At 38.1% G+C, this 22,704-nt stretch overlaps 1 protein-coding gene across 1 annotated transcript in view; it reads left to right on the top strand.

The window, feature by feature from the left end:
* The window catches only part of ksr2 (kinase suppressor of ras 2), a 66,584-nt gene that overhangs the window by 19,315 nt on the left and 24,565 nt on the right, over nt 1-22,704 (top strand). The window contains exons 6-7 of the mRNA XM_079471819.1: nt 13,703-13,878; nt 20,495-20,564. Coding sequence (XP_079327945.1) covers nt 13,703-13,878; nt 20,495-20,564 — 246 coding nt within the window. The remainder of the gene's footprint in view (nt 1-13,702; nt 13,879-20,494; nt 20,565-22,704) is intronic.

Genomic DNA, 22,704 nt, shown 5'->3' with positions numbered 1-22,704 from the left:
CATAGAAGTCCATAAAGGTATCTCACGAAGGTTTTGGACGTTGTCAGGCAGATTTTGGAACGCAGCCTGTGATGTGTGTCTGTATGGAAGATTACTTCCTATCTTATGCCTGCTCCGACCAGTAAACTGGATTCAATGGCATTAGGTTATTATGCTGTGATATGATCCAGACCCTTCTCCATGTCCTTTTAATAAGGGCCTGGACTCCAGAATGCCAGCAAATGGGGAAATCCAATCAGGACAGAACTGTCCCCATACCTCCAGCAGACTTAATTTGGGACTTTTATTGTCCATTTGAGACCTTCTTGATTTATCCAAAGGGCAGTTTGGGATCAGGCTCTGATATGTTTAGTTTTAACAAGGAGGTCATGTATTGGATAATTGGGTCTTGTGTCTTGTAGCAGTCAATATATGGCGTGCCAAAAAAGGCCAAGCGTGATATTTACAGTCTGTCTTTTGTGGCACCTTGCCATGGCACACATGCATTGAAAGTGTAGAAAACAGCTCTTAAGCTAATTTGACATGAATCCAGTTTTGCAACTTTTTGACTGCAAGATATTGCAAAAGTAAAAACAAATCTGAAAACACGTATCAAAATCGAAAAACAAAATAACAAACCTTAAAACACAACAACAATTCCAGAAATTCCAGAATTGTTAATAGAAAAAGACAAATCAATGAAAAAGGAAAAGGTTGGCATTTTGTTGGAATGGGATAGTTTCAGCGGATTGGACGAAACTACTGTCAATCAAGATAACTAGGAAGTATCGGGAATTGTTTTTATGGTTTTTCTTTTGTTTTTCGATTTGACATTGCATTTTTTAGATTCATAATTTTGATTTCAGATTTGTTATTAGTTTCGCAATTTGTTTGTTTTGAGTTGACTGGTAATGTTTTGGTTTGTGAAATATTTAGAGCTTAATAGTGGTGGTGAAAGTAATAATTCTTATTACAGATGAAAAAGACACTACCAAAAAATAAATGTAATGAGTTGAATACGCCAAACAAAACCAAAACTCTCCAAAACATCCCATATTTGACATCATAATAACAACAGTGAATGCAGACTTTTATTATGCTATAATTTCTGCGAGAATGCTTGTCTGACAAAGCCACATTGTTTTCCTGCTATTGTTGGAGATGTAGCTTTACTGGAAAGACTTGGTAATGGTTTGATTCATCAGCGCTCGCAGACGTCTTCACCATAATTGTGCTATTAGCTGGTTTACAGGTTTGCTCAAGCTTATTGGGAAATACCGTGTTTCCGCTTCTTTTCTTTTTCAGTAAATGATGAGTTGGTGTTTCAGGTATCTCATTGGTGCAGCTGTTTGGCTAAACCATGAAATGATGGAACATTGTGGTGATTTTCTATTGATGAATGAAATGCCTTTCGCTCGTACTGTATGCATCGTGTACCTGGAAGTGGGAAATTATTATGATTATGAATGACAAAATGTGAAAGAGACTGAAGCTTGGTGCGGCACGTTTATCGGAAATGGGAAAATAGCAAATATTGAAAACGTGTGATTGACAATTTTATGTCATTTTTACACTTTACAATATGTTGCATTTGTTAACATTAGTTCACATGAACTAACAATAAAATTTGGTCACACTTCAGTAAAGGGGGCAATTGTCGCTATTGACAAACCATCATCTACAACTTTTCTTCCAATAAAATTTTAATTTGTTGCTTATTAATAGTAAGTAGTTGTAAGGTTTAGGTATTGCGTAGGATTAGGGATGTAGAATATGGACATGCAGAATATGTGCTTTATAAGTACTAATAAACAGCCAATATGCCAACAGGATGCTAATAACAACTAGTTAATAGTGAGAATTGCCCCCTATACTGAAGTGTTACCTAAAATTTTAAAGCATTTAGCAATGCGATTCAAGTCCGTTGAGAGGGTAAATAAATTGCAATACGTGTTTTGAACAGCAGGTGCTGCTTTGTTTACTGCAAACTTGGTAAACGCCGGACTTGTTGAAATGTGAAAAAAATCGAAATGAGTTAAAGCAGAGATTAGTTTGTTCATATTAAAAGGCTTTGGTATTATTTCTTTTTATTTGATTTAGAATTTGTTTTGAAATCGCAATTTAGTTTTGATCATTTGATATAAAAAATTCTTTTTTTACAAAGAAATGTGCAGCATTTGCGAAATAATAAAAGGGCACTTTTATTATTATTAAAATAAATCGTGAGATCGTATTGCACAGTGAGAGTAAATCATTACGTCACTACTGTTGACCTTGCTTTATGCACATTGAATTACATTTACATTTATGCGTTTGGCAGATGCTTTTATCCAAAGCGACTTGCATTGCATTCTGTGCAATCCCCTGGGATCGAACCCACAACCTTGCATTGCCAGTGCCATGCTCTAACCACTTTATTACCGTGATTGAATAGACAAAACTCAGCAGATTCTGTACCAAGAATCGTCTGAAACGCATCTCTTCTGTCAACACCTGACCGATCAGTTCTGACTTCTATCTCTTTTCTACTCTTTCAAAAAAAAAAACACTTAGCTCTGTATACTGTGGTAGGCTATAAGAGACCTGTTTAGGATTGCACTTGTGCTTCTTGTTGTCCTTATGTTGTCCAATCGCTTCCATTGTTCACCTCATCTGTAAGTCGCTTTGGATAAAAGCGTCTGCTAAATGAGTAAATGTAAATGAAATGTGAGAATGTCTTTGGTGCCCACGCAATTTGAAACTCACCCAAAAATAATTTTCTCAACCTCGTGTCATTCCAAACCTGTACGACTTTATTTCTTCTGAATAACACAAAAGAAGATATTTTAAAGAACGGCAGTAACCAAACAACATCGGCCCCTATTGAACATGCTGTTGTATGAACACAAAACCGCCGAGACGCAAGATTTCAAACGACAATAGGGGTGATGACAGATTTGTTTTGAGCTAAGTTTCAATCCGGTTTGCATTGTGTTTGCATTTGCAGACCTCAAAGACCAGTTGCATGGTGGTGTTGTGGAATGTTTTAGACATTTGGCAAATGGTCCAAATCTCGAAGAGACGAACGTGCCGTGAACCTGCGCCCACCATGTGTCTCGCTCATCATTGCAGACCTTTTGACAGCACACATCAACCTGTGACCTCTCACACACACACTTCAGAATTCCTAATGAGAGATTTTTAATGAGAGAGGGCAGGAATCCTCTCGGCATTCACGAGCGTGTCGGGCACGGCGTTCCTTTCACATTTTTTTAAAAGATCTCCATTACGGAGACCGTGAGAATGCGTCTGCTGTCCTTCAGATGCTTCACAAGTGTCAACGTAAATGTCATCCCTCAGGGTGTTGTATGGGATGCGTTGCTTTCCTTCTGTTTGCGACCGCTTGTGATTTCATTGCGCTGCGCGTGTGTGAGGAGATACGTTGAGAGAAGTCTTCTGTGTCGAATGCTTGACAGCTGTTTTATCATATTTGGCAGGTTCGAAGGAGGAAGTGCTGGAAAGGAAAAGCGAGAGATGATGAAATTAGCGCTGTTTGATTTGCATGAGAGCCGATTGTGTTACTTCGGCTTTGTGCGATTGGATTTCTTGCCGAAATCCTATAATGTCGAATTTATGGGGTGATTTGGCAACGATTGACCCCTTCGAGTTCATCGTATCTCATTGGTCATACGTGCAACAACGAGCGGACGTCACGTAATCTCTCTGTCTTATCGAAAGCACACTTCTGTCACCTCTTAAACTTTTTAGCATGAAGTGGATGGCTATTCATTTTGCGTATGCTCCCAGGCCACCTCTCTCTCGCTCTCATCCTCAAGCCGAGTGCTGTTTTTCACTCTAGAGATGACTAGCGAGGATTATTTGCTATGCTAATGAGCATCGACATGTCCGTCTCTCAGGCCTTGTGTGCTATCCGATGAGCTAGTCGACAGTTAGCAGTGTTGTTTTCTGTAGCGTCTGTAATGTTCTGTGTCATTTGAAGAAGTTCAACTATAGTCAAAAACGTAACGCTGTTAGTAATGGCGCTGCTTTTAGTAAATCGTTTTTTGGTTTAAAATAATTTCTGAAAATAATCCCAACAATTTCATTTTTCTGTATTATTACTGTTATTACTACTGTGGTGTTCATACAAAAATAAAAACACTTCTCAATCGAGGCATCATTTATTCATCCTCAGATTAGAGGCTACTAGTGCGAATGGCCTGAGTTGGTTCCTGAATTTATCCGGTCGGAAAGTGCGTACTGTAAAGAATCTTGTGTAACACCTTTTTAAGAGGACGAAGCACTACGTGAACTATATAAATAAATAAAACAAATAAATACATTTTTATTATAATTCTTTGTGTAAACTGGCCTTTACTCCCGGACAGTGTTCCTGCACCGTAGAACTCTAGAAATTCATTATAAAGCATTGACCAATCCTGTGAAAAAAAAGTGAACTTTAGAAAGTACATCAAACTTAATGGACACTTGTGAGAACGTTCATATTTATAAAAATGTGTGCTTTCAATTGTGTGTAGCCTAAATGAGTTAACTTGTGCTGTAGATTATGTGCTTATACGTGTTTTTGTGGCGAAAACGCACAGCATATTGAGCAGGAGGCTGTCGAATCACGCCGTGTAGCCTTTCCTTTCTTTCTGCGGTGGATTACTTGTAAAATGTGCATCCGCTTCAATGTCTCTGTGTTTGAATTGATCAGCTCTGTTACCTTCACTTGCCCGTGCGTCTTCCACCACCTCTCTCACTCTTTTGTTTTATTGCCGAAAATGAGACGAGAAGCGTACCTGCGTTTGATCATCGCGGTGTTGTTCGGGGCTAATGCAGTGTCGGGATTCAATATAAAGGGTATAGAAATAAGAGGGTGGCCTCGGGCACACGGAAGTCGTACAAGCATAACATCAAACACATTGTTATGCAGCGCAATGGCAGCACACGGTTTTGCATATGTGTGTGTTGTTATCGCATTTCTGTGTGTGTTGTTATCGCATTTCTATCAAAAATGTATAAACTTCGGGACAGAATTTTGCAAGCGTGAAGTGAGATCATTTTAAGTCTATTTAGTCTTTTTATTAAATACCGAATACTAGAATTTTTCATTTCTGATTTGCACAATACGTGTATAGTATTATTAAAGTAAACCTCTCTATTTTCATGCAAACATCATTAACTGTGTGATCATTTATTTAAAAGCACAAGCATACTTTCAAGCATTACACAACGCTTGCATAAAACATTGTTAGGTTTAAAATGCAACAATTATAGATAAGTTGTTCAAAGTAAACAAAAATGAAAGAAATACGTACTTTTAAGAACCATTGATTAAAGGTTCTTTGGAAAACCTTAAATCACCGTGAAGGTCCTTTGTTTTTAAGAGTGTAGGATTTGTTTATTGTTTTGTGTCTAGCCCTGTAACATATGTTTTTTTTTTCATTGTGACAAGTAATGTATCCGTTTCTTTTATTATGGAGAAATGCGACGATTTTTTTGTTTCTTGCAAACACAGCTCATAAATCACACAACACGACGTGACACTTTCTAAGTAAAGGTAAAACATCCATCTCCAGAGTGATCGCTATCACACACCTGAAGTCACGAGTGGTCAAACCTGATTCTTTATCAGCAGTTTTGGGGTAATTCTCACGAAAACGTCTACATTTTTCCTCAAAGTAAAAAAGAAAGATTTGAAACCGTGTTTTTCTACCCCGGGGTCCCTGTGATGTGATGAGCAAGCCTTCAGCCTTCAGAGAGCAGTAAAGCAATAGCTCTACCTCGTTTGTTGTATTTAACACAAATAAAGATAAAGACACTGATGGACTCTTATAATTTTCTGTACTGATTTAATATTTAAAAGTTTACTTTCATATAAATAAGAAGGATCACGGCTGACCGAAACTCTACCCGAAGTGACTCTCTCTAAAATTGTCATTACTACAAATTTCAGAGTAAATATAAACACTTGATACACCACATTTAGGTAAGCTATACATCCACGTGTGACAGTTACGTCAGTAGCCTACTGCATCGTGTGAGTTTAGAATTAACGTAACGTTATCGTCTGCTGGTGCGGACTCAAATAAAAGTATTATTGTTACAGTTTTCTCGAATCCTGAATGCATCCCTCGAATGAATATTGCGACCTTTCTGTCTGAAATCAGTGGTTTCTTCACTGTTTCCCCAGGGAGTGCACGTATTTACACTGGAAACGCATGGCTGATCCTGAAAAGCTTGTCGGACATTTACATTTACATTTATTCATTTGGCAGACGCTTTTATCCAAAGCGACTTACAACTAGTTTTATACAGTGGAACATTACTGCAGAGCAATCAGGGGTAAGGTGCCTTGCTCAAGGGCACTTCAGGCATGACCTGCTGGCACTGAGATTAGAACCGGCAACCTTCTGATCACAAGCCCAACGCTCTAACCATTAGGCCACAGCTGACCCCACAGCTGACATGGCAACAGGACGGAGGGGGCGGGGTTTTGTGGAGGGTCAATTAATTGAAATTGAGCAAAACGTTAAACTAACCTAAATCAACTGAAAATCGATCTATTTCTTGGTTGTTTTCTTAAACGCGCATCCTCCAAGCTTTAGAATATTTTATTGGATAAAAATGGTCTATTGTGGATATAAGTATCGTTGTGGACGATTGGAGGCCTTAAAGTGATAGTTCACCCAAAATAAAGATTCTGTCAACAAATTTTGTCATTTCAAACCTGCATCTTGTGTCCAGTGCCTTTCAGTTACCAACATTCTTCTAAATATCTTCTTTTGTGTTCTGCGAAAGAATCATAAAGGTTTGACAAGATGGTGAGAATATGATTCCAGATTTTTCATTTTTGGGGGAACTGTCACTTTAAAGTCAAAAAGGTTCACTTATTTCCGCTGATTTGGAGCATAAGACAATGAAGCCATTTTTATCAAGAATTGTTTATTGGTTTGAATTTCTTATTTTCATTGACGATTTGGTAACATGTTACAATAATGTCTCATTCATTAACATCAGTCAACGCATGCAAGCTAACAGTATTTTTATAGCATTCCTTGTTAATGTTACAGTTGTTCATTCATGTTGGTTCATTTGTCATTAATTCACATTAAAGGGATACCTCACACAAAAATGAACATTTTGTCATCGTTTATTCACCTTTGAGTTGTTCCAAATCTGTTTACGTTTCTTTGTTCTGCCGAACACAAAAGATGATATTTTGAAGAATGTTGGACAGCAAACAGTTCTGGGGCACTTTTGACTTCCATCGTATTTTTTCCTACAAGCATTCTTCCAGATATCTTTCTCTGTGTTCATCAGAACAAATAAATGTATAGAGAACTCGAAGGTGAGTAAAGGACGACCGAATTTTCATTTTTGGGTTGAAATTAACATGTACTGAGATGAATAAATCCTGAAGTATTGTTCACTGTTATTTTATGTTAACTAATACATTAACTAATGTTACCAAATACAACCGTATTGTAAAGTGTTACAGATGATTATCGTTGGATTTCTGTATACAGATATACAATCTTAATAGTCTTAAAAATCCTTATTTAAAAATGGTTACTCAATAGAGATGTGCTACTGTATTGGCCAGGTGTCATCTCTCTTGAATTGAATCTTCTGTATGTGTGTGCACATACAGTACATGTGTCGGTCTGTAAACGTTCCAGCGTGTGTGTTTTAGGAATGTGTTTGGGTGATCGTGGCGTTAAGAAAAGCTCGTCCATGTTAATGCCAGTATCCTGTATCTCTCTCCCATTAGGGAGCGCTCGGGTTAAAGACACATACGCAGCGGTGTGGCCGCTGTCCTCTCCTCGGTCTGGCCTTCGTAATGAGCTTCTCTTCCCTCCCCGCCACCCGGATTGGAATCATGATTATGAATTTAAATGAGTGTTTAAGAGCGCCCGGGCCTCCGTCGCATCCCTGCGTATCATTGATTTATCACACTCGTGTCCTGCTAAAAGGGAGTCGAGCTGTCAGACACAAACCAGCCGGGAGACCCTAAACGAGTATCTGGAGACCATCCGTGTCACTTTTGGTGCGCCTTTATCACTGTTATATGCATGTGCTGTCGTCTTACGGAGGTTTGACTTATTAGTTCCATCACAGTGTTAAGTGATGCTTTTTCAAAGAGCCGTGGACTCATTTATTAGGTTAGGGTATGAAACGCCTCTAAGTCATATTGGTTTTTTACACATTATGACCATAAGAATCAGGTTTGGCCTCTAAGAAAAATATTCAGTGGTAACCATTGTTTCTGTCTGAAGTCATAGTCTAAAGATGCAGGTTTTTTAAATGGCACTGGAGGATGTTCTGGGAACAATGGGAGCGGAAGCTGACCGCCTTTTTTAAGCTTAAAAAGACACAAAAGCACTTAATAAATACGTGAAGTATGTTTCAAGCTTTCTGAAGCTACAAATAGATCTAGAGAAGAACAAAGTCAAACGTATTTTACATAGAAACCTATTTTAAACTGTAGTAAAATATTGTTTTGTTGGTTTATTGAACAAAATATTGTTCAGGGTTGAACTATACCGATATCGTTTAAAATAGACCAGATCAGCGTAATTGTAAATGTTATTTATTTGTTGAAATCTGGAAGTCATAGAAACCATACCTTTTAATTTTTTACCTTATTCATTTCATTAAATTGCATTGTCATGATCATCGAAACGTCATTACATTTCAAATGCATTTATCGTTTTGTTTTATTTATATTCAACAACAAATATACGATACAATATATTACATAACTCACGTCTTTCTTTTTCTTTTTTGCATCAGCTTCATATGCATAGATGCAGTTTTAGTTGTTACAATTCAAATGTTCTCATAACTGCTAGAACTTCAATATTACTATTAAATGATATGATAATTCTGCAAGTGAGTCCTGCGTGTCACAACATTTGCTAGTCTGCCTTTTCTTTCCTTTTAAAAATATTTTTTTTACCATAGTAAAATCTCATACACCCAATGAAATTATTGTTTGGTGTTAAACATGTTCAACATTAATGGACAGGCAGTTGATTCCTTAAATGAATAGCTCACAAATGTGGTTTATTCAGTGTAAAGTGAAGCTTCTCTTCCATAGACATCCATTCAAAAGAAACCACGCGTTAGCATGAGCCGTTATGCATTTTTGGCTAAAAGTTGGAGGCTTTCTTTCTAAAGGGCTTTGTTATAAGTCTTTAGCACATTGCTATATGGTTGCTAGGGTGTTGCTAGGTGTATGATTGAGCTAGTAAGCAGGTGAAAACCATAATCCTCAGGCAAAAACTGCAAAGCTTGAGTTTAACACAACATTAGGATTTTATTTAATATTTGCTGAATTACCAACCTATTGTCATTTTCATGGAAACTGTGGTTGCCATGGTACGTTTTGTTTTAGACATATCGTTTAATAAGCACAACACACAATCACAGGCGAACACAGATCCTCGCACACACATACGCACTTTGTATGGTGTCATTTTTAGCGACGGAGCTCTTATCATTGAACACAGAACCTTGTTAAGTGGAGAAATTATATTGGCCCCAATGGCCCCCTGCTCCTCTCCTTCACCTCAGTGCCGCGTTCTTCCCGTCGTTCCGACGAGCACAGCTGCAAATAATGAGCGTTGTTTAATGGAGACTAAGTATACCTGTTCCTCCCTATTAGCGCTGGACTTGCTGAGGGGAGAGACCACATCAAACATTACTATATTCATCTAGTGTGACATAAGGACAGCTGTGACCGTACACATAAAATCGACCAATTTAGACCAAGAAGCAAAAAGGCTGAAATAAAATCGCGAATAATGTTCTTTGTTTGTTGATGGATTGTTTTGTATTCATTTCTTTCAGGTGTGTAGAGCTTTTTTTCCCCCAAAACCAACCGTCACCCCCACGCACACGCACACACAGCCCTTGCCTATCATCTGCTGTCAGTGTTTGTCACATCCACACACTTTTGCCTTCTGTATTGGAACACTTACATGTCACCATCTTCAGTAACATAGCCGCACACAGACCGACAAACACATCATTTCCAAAATCTTTGACAGGTTTACAAAAACAACACAATTACAGTGGCTTCCTCGCTTACCTTTGGAGTAACATTACATTTGCACAAATGGAAATCTTATATTTAAAAACAACAGTGCAATAAAGTTGATTCACGTTTTTCTTTTGTGTAATATAAATGCATGTCCTAATTCATATTATAAGTGCTTTATAAGTCCTCTGAGTTAATACAATAGGTTTTGTGTGGGGAACATTGAACATTTTAAGCTGTGAAGTCTTTTGGGGATGTGATATTAGCAAAAATAAAGTGTGCGTGTTATACTTTTATGACACTATATGTTCATTTTGGGAATTGAGAGCGCAAGTGCCATCACCCTTAAGGGGATAGTTCACCCATAAAGGAAACTTCTTGAATCATTAATTCACCCATATGTCATTCAAAACCCGTGAATAACAAAAGAATGATATTTGCATTTATTTTACTTACAGTACAAGCTTCCTGTGGGAATTCAGTTTGAAATAAGCAGCAACATGCACGTCTTCTGATGATCCGTAGGTCAAAATTTTGTGCTCTTTGGGAAATTTTCTACGGTTTTAAAGGTGCTGTGTGTTATTTTTTTGGAGGATCTATTGACAGTATAATTTACATAACTATGTGTTCAGGGGTGTATAAAGACCTCACGTGATGAAGCGTTATGTTTCTATAACCTTAGAATTAACTATTTCTATATACATACACCACGGGTCCCCTAACATGAAATTCGGCCATGTTGTTTCTACGGTAGCTCTAAACGGACAAACTGCTTTACAGAGCGCGTTTCGTGAATACGGTATCTCCTTCGCAAAGTAGCGGAAACGTGTTGACGTATTTGGCCAGCGAGAGCCGCTGTAGTTCTTTGAAAGGGAGGGGACAGGAATGGACTGAACCGTTGGTTGCAATTCACAACCTCACCACTAGAGCCAGGCACCACACACAGGCACCACTTTGCTCCTTTAATGCAGAATTACAATAATTCAGTAGTAGAAAATGTCATTAACATTTTTGTGAATATTTCGCTTGTTTATGATGATTAATGATAATTTAATTCCACTAGTAAAGAATGCAAATGACATGCGTTCTTGTAAACGTCCCATCTGGATTTGATAAATGGATCACTCATAAAGACGATCTTTCAATTTCTATTTATTTACAAGGCACGATTAAACACAACTATCGTTGACCAATGTGCTGTACAAAGTAAAAACCCTTAACAAAATAAAAACAACAATAGTCAAAGTAGGGGCATTTGTAGTTTGGGTAGGCAGACTGTTCCAATGTCTTTGACCTCTTTGTTTAGACTGTCACCTCAAATCCTCGGACAGCCCCGGCCAATTTAACCGCTGCCTAAAGTGCACAGTTAGCCAATGAAGTGACTGAAGAACTGGAGTAATATGCTCTCGTTGCATTCTGAACCATCTGAAGGCGATTTATGCAAAGGTCGACTAATCCTCAAATAGAGAGAGTTGCAACAATCGAGCCTTGTGGTGATAAACCATGGATTACTCTTTCACAATTTGTAAATGAAAGAAAGGATTTCATTTTTAGCAGGGTTCACGGCTGGTATAAACGCTTGTAGTAACCAATTGGTTAACCTGTCTATCAAGCTTTAGGGCACTACCCATACCACGCCCAGATCTGTCACTTGTGGCTTAACATAAGGTGTCAGAACACCAAGATTTCACATGTTCACATTTTCACATTTATTCATTCCTTAAAAATGTCAAATTTAATTTATGCTTTAAAACAAACAAATGTTTTGTTCGAACAGTCATTTCAGACCATGCACAATGTTTTGTAGCAAATGTCAGATCCTTTCTTGTCCTCTTCGTCTGTCCCTTGTTTCCTCTCTTTCGCGCTCACACACCTCACCATCCAGGTTACCCTTGCACAATAAGAAAACCTTTTCTCAAACAAACCGTTGATGTGTCACAACCGCACTCGTACGCTCTGCTCTCAGAGATCTACATCACTGTGGGGGAACTGCGTCGTTCAATTGGATTTATTTGTATATCGCTTTTCACAATACGTATTGTTCCAATGCTTTGGAAGAATGGTGCCATACAAATCCTGCAGTTCACATGTCAAAGGTGACGGTGAAAAGTATGGTTCAGAGAGGAAACCTTGAAAACTCATTTAATTTTTTTTATATATATATAATAAGGATACAGGGATGTATTCCTATACACACCTGTGTACACCTATAATGTTAACATAAATACACACAATCCAGCCACAGGGTATTAAATATTATTTTGACACATTTTCTAGAAAAAAGTATATTTTATATAATGTTGTTTTATTTATATTATAAGTTGTATTATTCAAGTATGCCACTTGTCTTTCCTTTCCTTTTCTACCTTATATTTGCTTTCTCGTGTAAAGCTTAGTTGACATCATCATTCATAAGGCAGCTAAACATTTCTAATTCGTCTCTTAATGTAACATTTACATGAGTTTCTTTGTAAGTGATGATGATGTTTTTTTTGAAAGAATGAACGAACAAATGAATTAATGCATGAATGAACACATGAACCCCAACGTTTCCGTCGTAAGGCACCCGTTGTGTATATGCATTGTTTTGCGGCCCCCAAATAAAGACTTTTAATCTATAATTCTACAGAACTTCGAATTTTATTTTTAACCAAAAACATATTCAGTTATACAATGCTGGAACATCAATTCAATTTAGTTTGGTGGTCTTATTTGTTGATGTTCGACTGAAAGTCATATACATCTCTGATTTCCAGGTTAACTATTCTTTTAATGTCAGAATGTTAATCTCGAGAAAGTGTTTACTCTCTATCTTTCTCATTCACATAGAGACGTCTTTTCCACGCAATGAGAATCCCTGCCGTGCGCACACACCCACACGCACAGAGAAGATGAACGCATGTAATTGGATTTGAATGGTTTAATGTGTTTTTTCATTGCTGACAGAGCCCTCGGAGTGAGAAGCTGATAACCTGTGCACTGTTTATTCATTGTGTGCACTCAGAAATCTCTCATTGTGCGACTCTGTGGAGGAACAGCATCGCTTAGGGCTTTAGCTAACTGGTGTCTAAATACGCTTCTTGGCGACATAAGCTTCTCTTCAGGCAACATCATTTATTAGCAGTTCGAGACCGCGTGTGTGTGTTTTACTGATTAAGCCTTGCAATGTGTGTTTGTATGTGTGCGTCCGTAAGTTAGCAAAATCGAACAATACCCTTGGGTGACAATCATTCATTTTAATTCTGGACAATGGGAAACATAAACCTGCTAACCAGGCGTGTTTGCAACTAAACTCACTCTGTATTTAGTTGTTGCAAGAGCAGCAATATCAAACCTGTGCCATTATCACCAGCCAGGATTTCCATGAGTCCTTTAAGTCTTTTTTATGGTCTTGGTGTTTTGTGACAATGTTTTATTAATGATGCTGTGCCAAAACTAAACCACAACTCATGTTTTGATGTGATTGTAACGCACCTTATAATGTCATTATAATGAATAATCGAAACTACAGTTAACGCATTTTAACATTTATCAATTCATTGTCACAGTTTGCATTTTTAATTATGTTATAATTCTTAACAACAACATTTAATGTATGTTAAAGTGTGTTTGTTTTTCCCAAGGTTCAGAGGTTTGCTTTGAGAAACATTGTGATCTGGTAGATTTATTTGTTGTTCTTTCGTTTCTCCTTTTTAGAGCAAAAAAGAAGACCAAGCCCTTAAACCTGAAGATCTACAACAGCGTGGCGGGAAGTTGTGAGAACTTGCCCACCCAACGTTCTCCTCTCCACTCGGACCACTCTCTGCGCTCATTCTTTTTCCCCAATTTTGTCCCTTCGACGCCCCCCGTGCACTCGGACACCCCCTCAGCAAGTGAGTGACACACTCAACAATTAAAGGTATAGTTTATCCATTTCTTCTGTAGAACACAAAAAGAAGATATTTTGAGAAATGTCTCAGTGGTTTTGTGTCTATTCAATGGAAGTCAAAGGGGGCGCAGTGTTGTTCGGTTACCAAAATATCTTCATTGTGTTCTGCAGAAGAAAGAAAGTGGAATGAGATGATTATGTTTTTGGGTGAACTATCCCTTTAACTGACATATTCCTGTTTAAGGAAACTGAATGAGTTTGTAGTTGGTCAACATCATTGGCAGTGTTGACAGATCAGTCTGGTGACGCACTTCAGGCTCTTTTTTTTGGTCTCTCGTCACAATGTGTCTGTCTCATTACCTATTAAAGGGCCACGTCCCAAACCTCGTCGTGTCCAAGGACACCCAGCAACGTGTTGGCGCATACTGTCCAAGCCTAATATCTGCTGCACCGTGGCCCTTAGCGTGGGCTATCGGAGTCATAATGGTCGGAACGGGAGCCGTGTGGATGTGACATGACTGGGAAAGACACAGGAATGACGCAAACGTTTTGGAATGAGATTATTTTACAGATGGAGAAAAAGTTTTGAGCGCTTGTTTCCAGAATTATGAATGATAGACCCCCTCCACGCTTCGGCAATCTGGCGTATACGTTGTACACCAGCGTTTCCTGTATCGTAGGGGAAATATTTTCTTGCCTTTTCAATTTGGGCAGATTAAATGAAAAATGAATGCTTTAATGCGTTTTTTTGATTGTTGCTGAAATCATTTATTTTACACAAACAACTAAATTCCTCCAGAGACCGGGACGCAAGGACTTGTTTGGAAACCGGATTCAAAGATTGAATTTCCGATAAAGCAGTTTCAGGGGTATAATCTCATTGGGTGTGTATCAGTCTGTGTAATGGCATTACTTGCGTTCAAGACCGACCCGTGGGGCTCCAGGCCGGACGCTGTGGCAGTAAGCAGGCCCCGTGTGTGTCGTCAGTTTGGTAAATGCATCTGCTGTTTGTCTGCGTGTGGTGACAGTATTATAGTCTGTGTGCCCAGGGTCTGTAGTGCACGCTTGTTTGACACGTACACAGGATGTAAATAATCTGTGTATGCAATACCATGAAATACTTGCGTTGAGAACAGCAGAAAACACAACCATTCTTTATTTTTAAGATTGTGCTTTCATAGTTTTTGAATTTCTGTGGTGTGTTTTATGTATGTAAGGATCATCTTGGTCTAAGACGTTTCTCCAAATTTGGTAAGAAGAAATACCATTGGTGGCAATACATTATGAGTATGAAGGTGTAATGAATGTAGATTGTAGAGGTAAAATAATCTGGATTTGTGTAAATTTTATAAGAAGTGTTCGAGTTAATGTTGAGATCTTCAATAATATTGACTTTTGATTGCAGACAAATCTGATCTCAGTTGGAGACATTGTTGACATCTCTTCTGAATCTCTAATGACGGAGACGGTCGTGAGATTTCCGACTCTTTTTGTTTTTATCTGAGATGAGATTTAAAGGGGTCATTCGACACGGCTAAAACGAATATTATTGTTTGCTTTAGATGTAATATGATTTAATGTTTAGACAATTTAAGGTTTAAAAACTCTGTATTTTACACATACCGGGCATGTTTGTATCTCCTCTTTGCTCCGCCTCTCTGAAACGCGCGGATATTTCACAAAGCTCATCGCTCTGAAATGCGAGGTGTGCAATGATTGGCCAGTTCACTAGTGCGTAGTGATTGGTCGAATACTGCACAGAAATGCCTCTTACCATATTCTGAACATCAGGTTCCAAAACTACTGACAGGTGATAAAATGACATTGATCTTTCCTTATCAAGTCAAGCCCGAATCTGATCCGGAAAACGAAGATCAAGCAGATACTACTTTGCTAGCGTGACTCGAGCAGGATGTAAAGGATTGTTTAAGAGTAATTGACTATAACAACCATATACATCATAAAGAGTTTGTGTGAGAGAAACAAGTTCGCATCACAGCAGGGAATGGCAACATATTAAACACTGCGAGTGCTTCGGCCCTTCTTGATCAACCAGTGTTACGCCATGTCTCGACTCAACAAAGACAATAAACTCCATTATAAACACGACCTTTGTTACCTCAAGTTGGAACAGAATTACTGATTATTAGGACTTATGTTGTCTTTTTTTCCATGTTGCACGCGTGTTTGCATTTGCAGATCTCACAGAGAAACAACGACATCAAACTCAACTCGCATTAGTCTGTAAAAAGCTTTTTACAATGAAAATACACTTACAGGCGCCAGACACTTCTTGCGTAGTATTAACAGTTGGAATTGCCCCACTTTTTAACAAAAGCTTTCTGGAACAGTTTTGTACATAAAATGTAACCATTTGTTTTTAGTTGCCTCGTCCTTTGGAAGGAAAAACAAAGAGGCTTTCGTTTCGAAACGAAACACACAGCATCTCCGCTACATGGCTGCGACGGACCGGTACAATGAGATTTGCAAGACCTCCCCCCTTACTTGCCTTTACATTTAGGTGGTCTTAGTCAAATCATACCATGAGCTGACGTCAATTTGCCGGGGTGTGGTTACACGAGGCGTTTCAGGCAATTTTTGCTATTTTACGTGTCTAATACATGCATGGGCGACTTATAACACACCAAAGACAAAGAAAAAAACGTATTTTTATGGCGAATCACCCCTTTAAGAACATCTTTCCAATTTAATCTCATTGATGTCGAGAAGAAATAACTGAGATATTTATGAGATCTCATCTGCATTTGTTCTTTGCTCGTATTCTTACGTACCATGCTTTATTTTCTGAAAAGAAAAGCTAGCTATTTACTCTCTATGATTTTGTTTCATCTGTCAATCCGAATCCAACTAGATAGGAGAAGAATTTGAAATCTGGTCGAACCTCTTTGAAGACTAAAATCTATATTTAAGAATGCTTCATCACATTGTGAATCACTGCGTCCGTCTTTATTTTAAGAATCATTTTGTTTGTTTGGCTGTTTGAAAGACGCCTGCTATATTTATATTGCGAGCACAGGCCTGCGATTGGTGGATTGTGACGGTCGGCCAACTGTTGCTTCTGATCACATGAACAAATCTCTGTTTATAATCTTTCAGTTGTAATTGAGAGATGTGAGTTCATTGTGCGGCTCAAGTACAAAGTTATTCTGACTGATTGTTCGTTACAAATAGGAGGTGAGAAACATGAGATTGTTTAGCTGCAGACCTGCCTCCGGTGGGTGGGATATTTTTAGGAACATTTGAGGTGTAGTTTGTTATTTAGATGCAATGAAAGGGGAATTCGTCTGCTCTGTAGTGATGCTGGCGTGCGGGTCTGTCTCTGTGCCTGCAGGAAAAACAACACACTTGCTGTGACACTGTGTGAGATTGGAAGGTGAAGACTTTCACTTTTAAGTCATATCTAATGATCAAATGCGCTTACTTTTTCTCTCTTTCTCTCTCTCTTTATTTTCATCAGTAGCCCCCATGCAAGGTTAATGTGTGTTTTTGGAAAAGATAGATTTTTTACCTTGTAAAGGTACCTGGTTGATATTTAAATCCCTTAATAAAATTAACCGTAATTTAACTATAGTATTGTATATTTTGAATTAAAGCCATAGTAACTGTCACTGGGGTATAGCGCCCCTAAAGGACCTCTTTGTAGGGTACACAATAGTTCCTAGGGGTACAATTATTTTCCCGAATAGATACGGTAAGATGTTTAATGCAGAGATGCACCGATATATCGGCCAATAATCGGTACCAAAAGCTTATTTTCCCATTATCGCCTAATGGCCGATAGTATAATTACATACGACGATCAGGCACGATATAACCTGTCAATCAAAAGAGGTCAGGAAAATGCAATGAATTTGTACTCTGCATACTGTATAGAAAGTGTTAAAAAACATCCCCAATTCAATGTTCAATATTAATAGTCATTATGAATTAATAATATTCAGAAAAGCTTGATATATATGCAGAAACATTTATTTAATCTTCGGTATCGGTGGAGAAATTTAGCATCGGCACATCTCTAATTTTATGTTTTGTAAAGCAGACATCAAGGCATCGTTCACCCTTAAAGGCATCGTTCACCCCAAAATTTTAATTCTGTCATCATTTACTCACATTGTGATTGTTACAAACCTGTATAAATGTCTTTGTTCCGATGAACACAAAGTAAGATATTTGGAAGAATGTCAGTAACCGAACAGATCTCATCCCACATTGACTCCCATAGCATTTATTTTCCCTACTATGGCAGTAAATGGGGGATGAGTGCTGAGGGTGAGTAAATGGTGACAGGATTTTCATTTTTGGGTGAACTGTCCCTTTAAGGATACCACCCCAGTGATGACTAAGTTTTGTAGTTTTCTACTGTTTTGTTAGGGAGCATTTAAAGAAGGTTCGTAGTTGTGTTTTAAGTGTTGGTTACAACTTGTGTCTCCTTTAACTTTGAGTGGTTACCATAGAAACAGGCAACCCAACAAGTTATCACTGCAGTGTTATGTACTTTATAAATTTATATCATATGATGACATAATATTTTATCAATTTAAATGGTCATCTTTTGTTCTGTAGATGCATTGATATTGATACTGCAATATGTTGTAAGCATTATTCATTCAAGAAAAGGTCATTTTATTTATGTTTTTTGATTAAATGTCCTCTTTTAAACCAGATACAAAATAAAAAAAGGGTTCTTCAGATTATAGAACGTTAATGTTAAAGAACATTTGATTGAATGGTCAAAAAATGAAAAAATGTTCCACGGCATCGCTGTGAAGAACCTTTAAGCACCATTTTTTAAAAAGCGTACCATTATCATTATCTTTGTTTATAAGTGTACCATTATCATTGGCCCGACTTGTCGGAGCCGATAGCCTCGTGGGCAGTGCTCCGAAACATGGCGCGGTTGTGAATCGGGCGACCCGGTTTCGATTCCTGTCTTGTGGTTCTTTCCCGATCGTACCCCCTTCTCTCTCCCACTTCATGTCCTCTCTCTCACTAAACTGTTCAAATAAAGACAAAATTGGCCAACTTGTTGTACTTAAGCAATTGACGTTAAATACGTGAAAATGATAACTATAACTAAGATGAAGTACTAGTAAGTTTTCTAAATTTAAGAGAGTAGCAGCATCCACGCCACAACAGTAGCAATAACATGTTGAAATGACTTTCAGAGCTATCTCCTTTTTCAAATGAATGAATGAAAAGAGTAATATATACTTTAGAATAAACATAACATTATCATCCATTGATGAGGACGCTAATATCATTGTTGTAGTTATATTTTTATATAGTTATGTAGTTATCGTGTCGTTTTTGGTCTCTTACTAAACTATTCATGGTTTGCACGACCGTCTGACACCATGCATCCCGAATGTGCCGTTCTTCCTCCGAAGGTCCTTTATGATTCAAGAGAGGTCCAGCAAATCAAAACAAAGATCACATCAAAGGTCTGATCTAATTTGGAACGCCTTGTACATCCTGAAAGAAGCAGTCGAGCAGAATGCAGAGGCCACTACAGAGACACGCTCACGTCCGTATTTGATATAAGCATCATTGACAGAGGCAGTCATCAGGAATCTTAAGTGAATATACAGTATAAAGATCAGATTAGCGCTCCAGATGCTTTTGTGTTAAAGAGACTGCCGGTGTTCTGCTTGGAAGTGGTGGCAGAATTATGGTCATGAACGTAGGGTTCTTCACATCGTTTCCATTTTCAATGCGCGGATGCAGATGACTGCTTGTGCGTGTGTGTTCGCGCTGTATGTTTGTCCTCGCATCTCTGTCTTAATCTTAAACTAATGCAGTACAATTGAGCATGAACAATCTGATAAACGGCCCTTTGAACTAACGGTGCTGTGGGAAGCAAATGCGATTATTGTTTAACAAGTCTCCATTTCCATTTTATCAGACCTCAGTGAGCGATGGCAGCAGACGGACTGTAACTCATCTTAAGGGATAGTTCACCCAACAATGGGTGAAACACCGAAGAGGATATTTTGAGAAATGTGTCGGCGGGTTTGTGTCCATATGATGGAAGTAAAAGGGGGTCAGTGTTGTTTGGTTACAAACATTCTTCAAAATATCTTCTCTGTGTTCTGACGAAGAAAGCCAAAGTTTGTAATGACATGAGGGTGGATAAATGTTGAAATGATTTTCATTTTTGGGTGCACTGTCCCTTTAAGGATTTATAGATGTGTATATTTTGTGCATTGGTGCAGTAAGTGTACCTGTAAATATCTTACTATAATATATATGAAGGCACAATAATAGTTTTTTTAATTGAAGAAATCTTTTGTTTTAAATATGGCTTCCCTTTTTATTTATTTATTTATGTTTACCTGATTTCTAATATTTTCTAATATGTATTTTACAGATCATATATAGTATGCCTAGTATAGGACAGTTGACCACTTTGCTGGTCTTTTTTATTAAAACATAAATAAAGATAATTTAATAAATATTAATAAAATATTGTGCAAATTTCCCCACCATCCATTACTTTTGGCCCCTACTGTATGTAGTGTATCTGATTATAACTAAATGATATAAGGGGTGTGGTCGATGTGTTTGTGTTTCTTATATTAACTTTGTCTGCTTCGTTCCAGATACCCTGTCCGTTCCTCGCTGGTCCCCTCAGATACCTCGCAGAGACCTCGGCAACTCTATAAAACACAGGTAACACGTCACACGCGTGTTTGCGCAGATGTCTTCGCATGTACATGCGAAAGCAGTTACAAAATGTCAAGCCAATTAACCGGCGTGGTTGTGTAACGTCACGCCTGCACACTGTCTACGAAACACTCTATTACCCTAAATGCCACAGATCCCCAAGTCAAACAAAGAAGACCGAAAAACTCAATGGCTCTTGTGATGAACGTTAGCATAGAAAGATATAATGTGAGCTCGACGCAGCTCAGCCATCAAAAGCCAAAAGCAAAGTTCACGAAGTTACGTTTCATTTTTAGCTCTCCGTTTCTAACCTTTCCCTAATTCACTAGATATGAAAATCTATATCCACGTGTCATCACAGACGGACAACTGCCAGCGTATAAACATATCCCAAAAAATTAAACGCTCTTGTCAGCCGTAAAGCGAGACGGTTGGAGAAATGCGAGCTGCATATTAAAACCGGCCTTCAGTTTTATGAGACGGCACGACTTCAATCCGACCAAGATACTTTGACACTGTCAGAGCTCATTATTCATTTTCGATTAACTGTCACTCTCTGTTCATATCAGAGAAATAGATTGGCAAATGCGCAGTGACCCCTTCAAGCAACTCTTTTGCGGGGTCCTTTTATTGTTGAGAATACAGTAAATGTGAGTAGATGTAAACAAAGAGAGAAGAAATGAAAATTAAACACACCGCCTTTGCTGAAGTTCTCATGCGATCGCTCCAAACGGCCTTGGCTTTCCACGTGGCACTTGTTCCCCCCAACAGTTGAATTTACAATTAAATGACTGCGAATTGAGAATTACTGCCAAAGTGCCTAGATACGACTCTCGATGAAAAGGTTACTTACGATCGGTGTGATGGCACGTTCCCACTTTCATCCCGAGAGTTTAGAGGTGGTCGGCAAGGGGTCAAAACCATCTTCTGATGGTTTGATAAAGAAACAAAACAAACCCGTACGTCCTCCTGCGTTTAAATAAAAGGATGACATTTTGAATGTATGAAAGCAAGTGACACAGTAACCTCTCGCAATGCTTTTTGCAGGTTTTCCACAAAGTACTGGATGTCACAGACGTGTATCGTGTGCGGGAAAGGAATGCTGTTCGGCTTAAAATGCAAAAACTGCAAGTAAGTGCCGACCAAAGCTTGATAAACTGAAATTAGATTAACTGTGATGTGGTCTGGCTGAAATCTAAATGCAACACGGACCAAAGACACCTAAACAAAAAAACAGAAGTGATGTCATAAGATGATAATCCCGGGTGCTGTTTTGACTTCTTTAAACCTTTTATGAGATCTGAATTTGTTTTCTTGCATACAGAAATATCCAAACATTCTTGAATTGAGATATTTATTTCTTTTCGATTAAGTACATTTTCTTACCCCATTGGTCGTTTCTTCCTTAAAGCATAACCTTGCTTAGTTTAACTTAATCTATCGTTTGCTTTTCAAGTGAATGGATCTTGAAAAAAAAACAGTTCTTGCACACGCACACATACAATGACAAGGATTTTTCCCTATGCTTTATAGGTTCTGTGTTAAAATGCCAAAGTAAACGTTGAGTGAAACAGGACTAAAATCATTCATTATCTTTTTTTGGTCCAGACCAATAGAAAACAAAGATCTGAACTTCAAGTTTGAACGCACCTTTAGACAATTTCCAGCCTTTTCTAAACCACAAACTTACCTGGATTACTTTTATTTACCTGTTTGTCTGAACAGAGGACGACACGGAAACATTCATTATATGACCAGTAAAAGCAAATGTGAAATGTTAAACACGTTTTCATTTCCCATATCATCTTTTAAAGTTAAAGTTCCCATCATGTCAGCTTGTTTGTAAAGGTCCATGTGTTTGCATCAAAGCCTTTTTAGAATTCAGAATGAGACTTCTGGTTTTGTTTTGTTTCTCCACTAGTGTCTGAACATTCAAATTGAGCGTAATTATCATTATCATTAAAAGATGATTTGAATAAATTACCTGCCTGGTAATTTCCACTCTACCACCCTTGACTTTGGCATCTTGTTACTAAGATACTTACTGGCTTTTGACATCCTCAAAAAAAGAAAATTCCCCGGCTGCATTTTAAACATTTGTTTTGAATATTCATTCATTTGCTTTACAAGAGCAAACGAACAAAGC

This window comes from Barbatula barbatula (assembly GCF_947034865.1).
Source record: "Barbatula barbatula genome assembly, chromosome: 2".
NCBI lineage: Eukaryota > Metazoa > Chordata > Actinopteri > Cypriniformes > Nemacheilidae > Barbatula > Barbatula barbatula.
The sequence above is the reverse complement of the archived record's forward strand: the minus strand, read 5'-3'. Positions and strand labels throughout refer to the sequence as shown.